The 2,719-nt window shown below is 62.3% G+C and overlaps 2 protein-coding genes across 2 annotated transcripts in view; one reads left to right on the top strand and one right to left on the bottom strand.

Moving 5' to 3' along the window:
* The window catches only part of SND1 (staphylococcal nuclease and tudor domain containing 1), a gene marked incomplete at its 3' end in the record, with an annotated part of 92,018 nt that overhangs the window by 80,677 nt on the left and 8,622 nt on the right, over window positions 1-2,719 (top strand). The window lies entirely within an intron of this gene.
* LRRC4 (leucine rich repeat containing 4) lies at window positions 238-2,643 on the bottom strand. The gene has a single exon (XM_017839358.1). The coding sequence runs from the start codon at window positions 2,522-2,524 to the stop codon at window positions 554-556; it is 1,971 nt and encodes a 656-aa protein (XP_017694847.1). The 5' UTR covers window positions 2,525-2,643; the 3' UTR covers window positions 238-553.

Genomic DNA, 2,719 nt, shown 5'->3' with positions numbered 1-2,719 from the left:
AACCCCCGAAAACACCCCCGACCCCCCCAGATCCCCCCAACAGGCTCCTGTCACCGCTCCGGTGTCACCCGTGTCCCACCACGCCACGGCACCGCCGCTCGCTCGCCGCTCGCACCGAATTTTTTTCCTCTTATAATATCCGTTTTTTTTTTCTCTGTTTCTCCTGGTTGTTTTTTTTTTGTTGTTTAAATAGAACCTGCGAGTTAGAAAATAGTGGTTTTTTGTAGGAGTTTCGGGTGGGTTTCGTTAAATTTTAATATAATCTGCTGCTCTTCTCGGCCCCGAGGTCGGCTATAGAAGCATGTACACGAAAAAGAGTCTCTCCCCCCCCTGTACAAAAGTTGTGTCTGTTATTGAGGAATTTTCCTGTTTTTCCTTATAATTGAGGAATTTTCCCGTTTTTCCTTATTATTGAGGAATTTTCCTGCTTTTCCTTACGTTTGGAGTTCTGCTTTTTGTGCATCTATTGCGTTTATAATAATTCCGGGGGGGGTGGCGGGGAAACAACCCCCCAAAAAAAAAAGAAATAAGGAAAAAGCCCCCAAAAAAAGAGTCATATCTGGGTTTCCTGAACTTTCTCCTTGGTGTGGGTCTGGATTAAATAGGGGTCGGCCAGGGTGGTCCCCGGGGGGTGCAGCGAGTTGCCCAGCGCGTTCTCTGTCCAGTGGGCCCCGTGTCCCGCCTTGTAGGTGTTGTAGTTGATGTGGTCGTGGATGTTGGGCAGCACCACGGCCCCCTCCCCGGCCACGCCGGCGGGCGCGGCGGCGGGCGCGGCGGCGGCGGCGGGCGCGATGTCCTCGTCCACCTGGATGATCTCCACGGTGCGCGCGGCCGTCACGGTGCTGCGCTGCTGGTGCCGCTTGCGGAGCTTGTAGAAGACGATGAGCATGGCCGCGGCCAGGAGCGTCACCGCCACGAAGCAGCCGATGATGATCTTGGTGGTCTTCATCACCTCGTCCAGGCTGGTCTGCAGCTTGTCGCCGGCGTCGGCGGTGGGCACGGCCACCTGCTTGGGCGTCCGCGTGGTCTGCACCAGGACGGTGGTGGTGGTGGTGTAGGCCGGCTGGTAGCCCGTCGAGGTGGTGGGCACGGGCTTGGTGAACTTCGGGGAGATGTCCTCCGGGGAGATCTCGGTGGTCTCCACCGTGACGGTGGTGAAGAAGCTGTAGTTGGAGGTGTTGAGCTCGGCCGTGCTCACGTTGAGGTACGCCGAGGCGTTGGAGTTGCCCGCCACGTTGGTCACCATGCAGGTGTAGACCCCGGTGTCCGTCAGCAGGACGTGGGAGAAGTTGAGGGTGCCGTCGTTGAGCACGGAGATGCGCGGGTGGCTGGACGCGTGGCTCAGCACCGTCCCGTTGGGCAGCAGCCACCGCACCGACGACATGGAGGGCGTGCGGCACTTGAGCTCGGCCACGCGCCCCTCCGAGATGTTGAGGTCCGTGGGGGCGTCCATGATGAAGGGCGCCGAGCACTGGAAGGAGGTCTGGTCCACCTCCACCAGGAACCTGCCCCGCATGTGCAGCGGGGCATGGCAGCGCCCGCAGCAGGTGGAGTTGGTGGGGATGTACTCCCGCAGCCACCACGACAGCCAGAGGATGTCGCAGTCGCAGTCCCAGGGGTTGTGGTGCAGGTGGAGCTCCACCAGGTACCGCAGCGGGGCGAAGAGGTCGTGGGGCAGGGAGGACAGGTTGTTGTGGGCCAGGTTGAGCTCCACCAGCGCCGTCAGGTCGTCGAAGGCGTTGCGCTCGATCAGGTTGATCTGCGAGTTCATAATCCAGAGCTTTTTGAGGGATTTGAGCCCGTGGAAGGAGCCCGGTTTGATCTCGGGGAAGTTATTGCCCGACATCTCCAGCTCCTCCAGGCCCACCAAGGGCGTCAGGTTGGGCATGTCCTTAATGTTGCACATCCCCAGGTTGAGGTACTTGAGGTTGTACAGGCCCTCGAAAGCCCCCTCGGAGATGTACTCCAGCTTCTTGAGCTCGCCCAGGTCGAGGCGCATGAGGGAGGGCACGCGGTTGAAGGCGTACGAGGGGATGCTCTCGATGGGGTTGTTGCGCAGCCACAGCTCCCGCAGCTTGGACAGGTACTCGAAGGCCCCGCTGGGGATGACGGTGAGCCAGTTGTCGAAGAGCTCCAGGGTGTTGAGGCTGGCCAGGCCGTTGAAGGCCCCCACCTCGATCTGCCGGATGGCGTTCCTGCCCAGCTGCAGGACCTCCAGGTGGTGCAGGTGGCGGAACGTGTCCGCCTGGATCATCTGGATGTTGTTCTCCATGAGGTTGAGATAGCGGGTGTTGGAGGGGATGCCGGGGGGCACCTCGGCCAGGCCGCGGCGGGTGCAGACCACCTTGCTGAACTGGTTACTGCAGGAGCACACGGAGGGGCAGCTCTGGGGGCCCGGGGAGGCGGCGGCCAGGGCGAGGATCCACGCGTGGAGGGTCAGGGAGGCGGCCAGGACCCCTGGCCAGGTGCGGTGGCGGCGGTGGCGGCGGAGGTGGTGCACAGTTACCTGCCACAAGAGCTTCATGGTGTGGCACGTTCATCATTCACCATCGTCTGGGGATGGCGGCGAGAACAGGAGAACGGGCTCAGGGCCCCCCCCCTCTCCCGGCTCCCACAAGCTGGGGGGCCCGGCTGGCCGGGGGGGGGGGGGGGGGGGGGGGGGGGGTGGGGGGGGGGGGGGGGGGGGAACGACTCCGAGGGGAGAGGGGGGGAGGGAGGA

Source organism: Lepidothrix coronata, unplaced genomic scaffold (assembly GCF_001604755.1).
Source record: "Lepidothrix coronata isolate B3197 unplaced genomic scaffold, Lepidothrix_coronata-1.0 Scaffold403, whole genome shotgun sequence".
Lineage (NCBI taxonomy): Eukaryota > Metazoa > Chordata > Aves > Passeriformes > Pipridae > Lepidothrix > Lepidothrix coronata.
The sequence above is the reverse complement of the archived record's forward strand: the minus strand, read 5'-3'. Positions and strand labels throughout refer to the sequence as shown.

Bases quoted from the DNA above. Each gene is read 5' to 3' on its own strand.
- LRRC4 (XM_017839358.1), bottom strand. From the start codon at position 2,524: ATGAAGCTCTTGTGGCAGGTAACTGTGCACCACCTCCGCCGCCACCGC.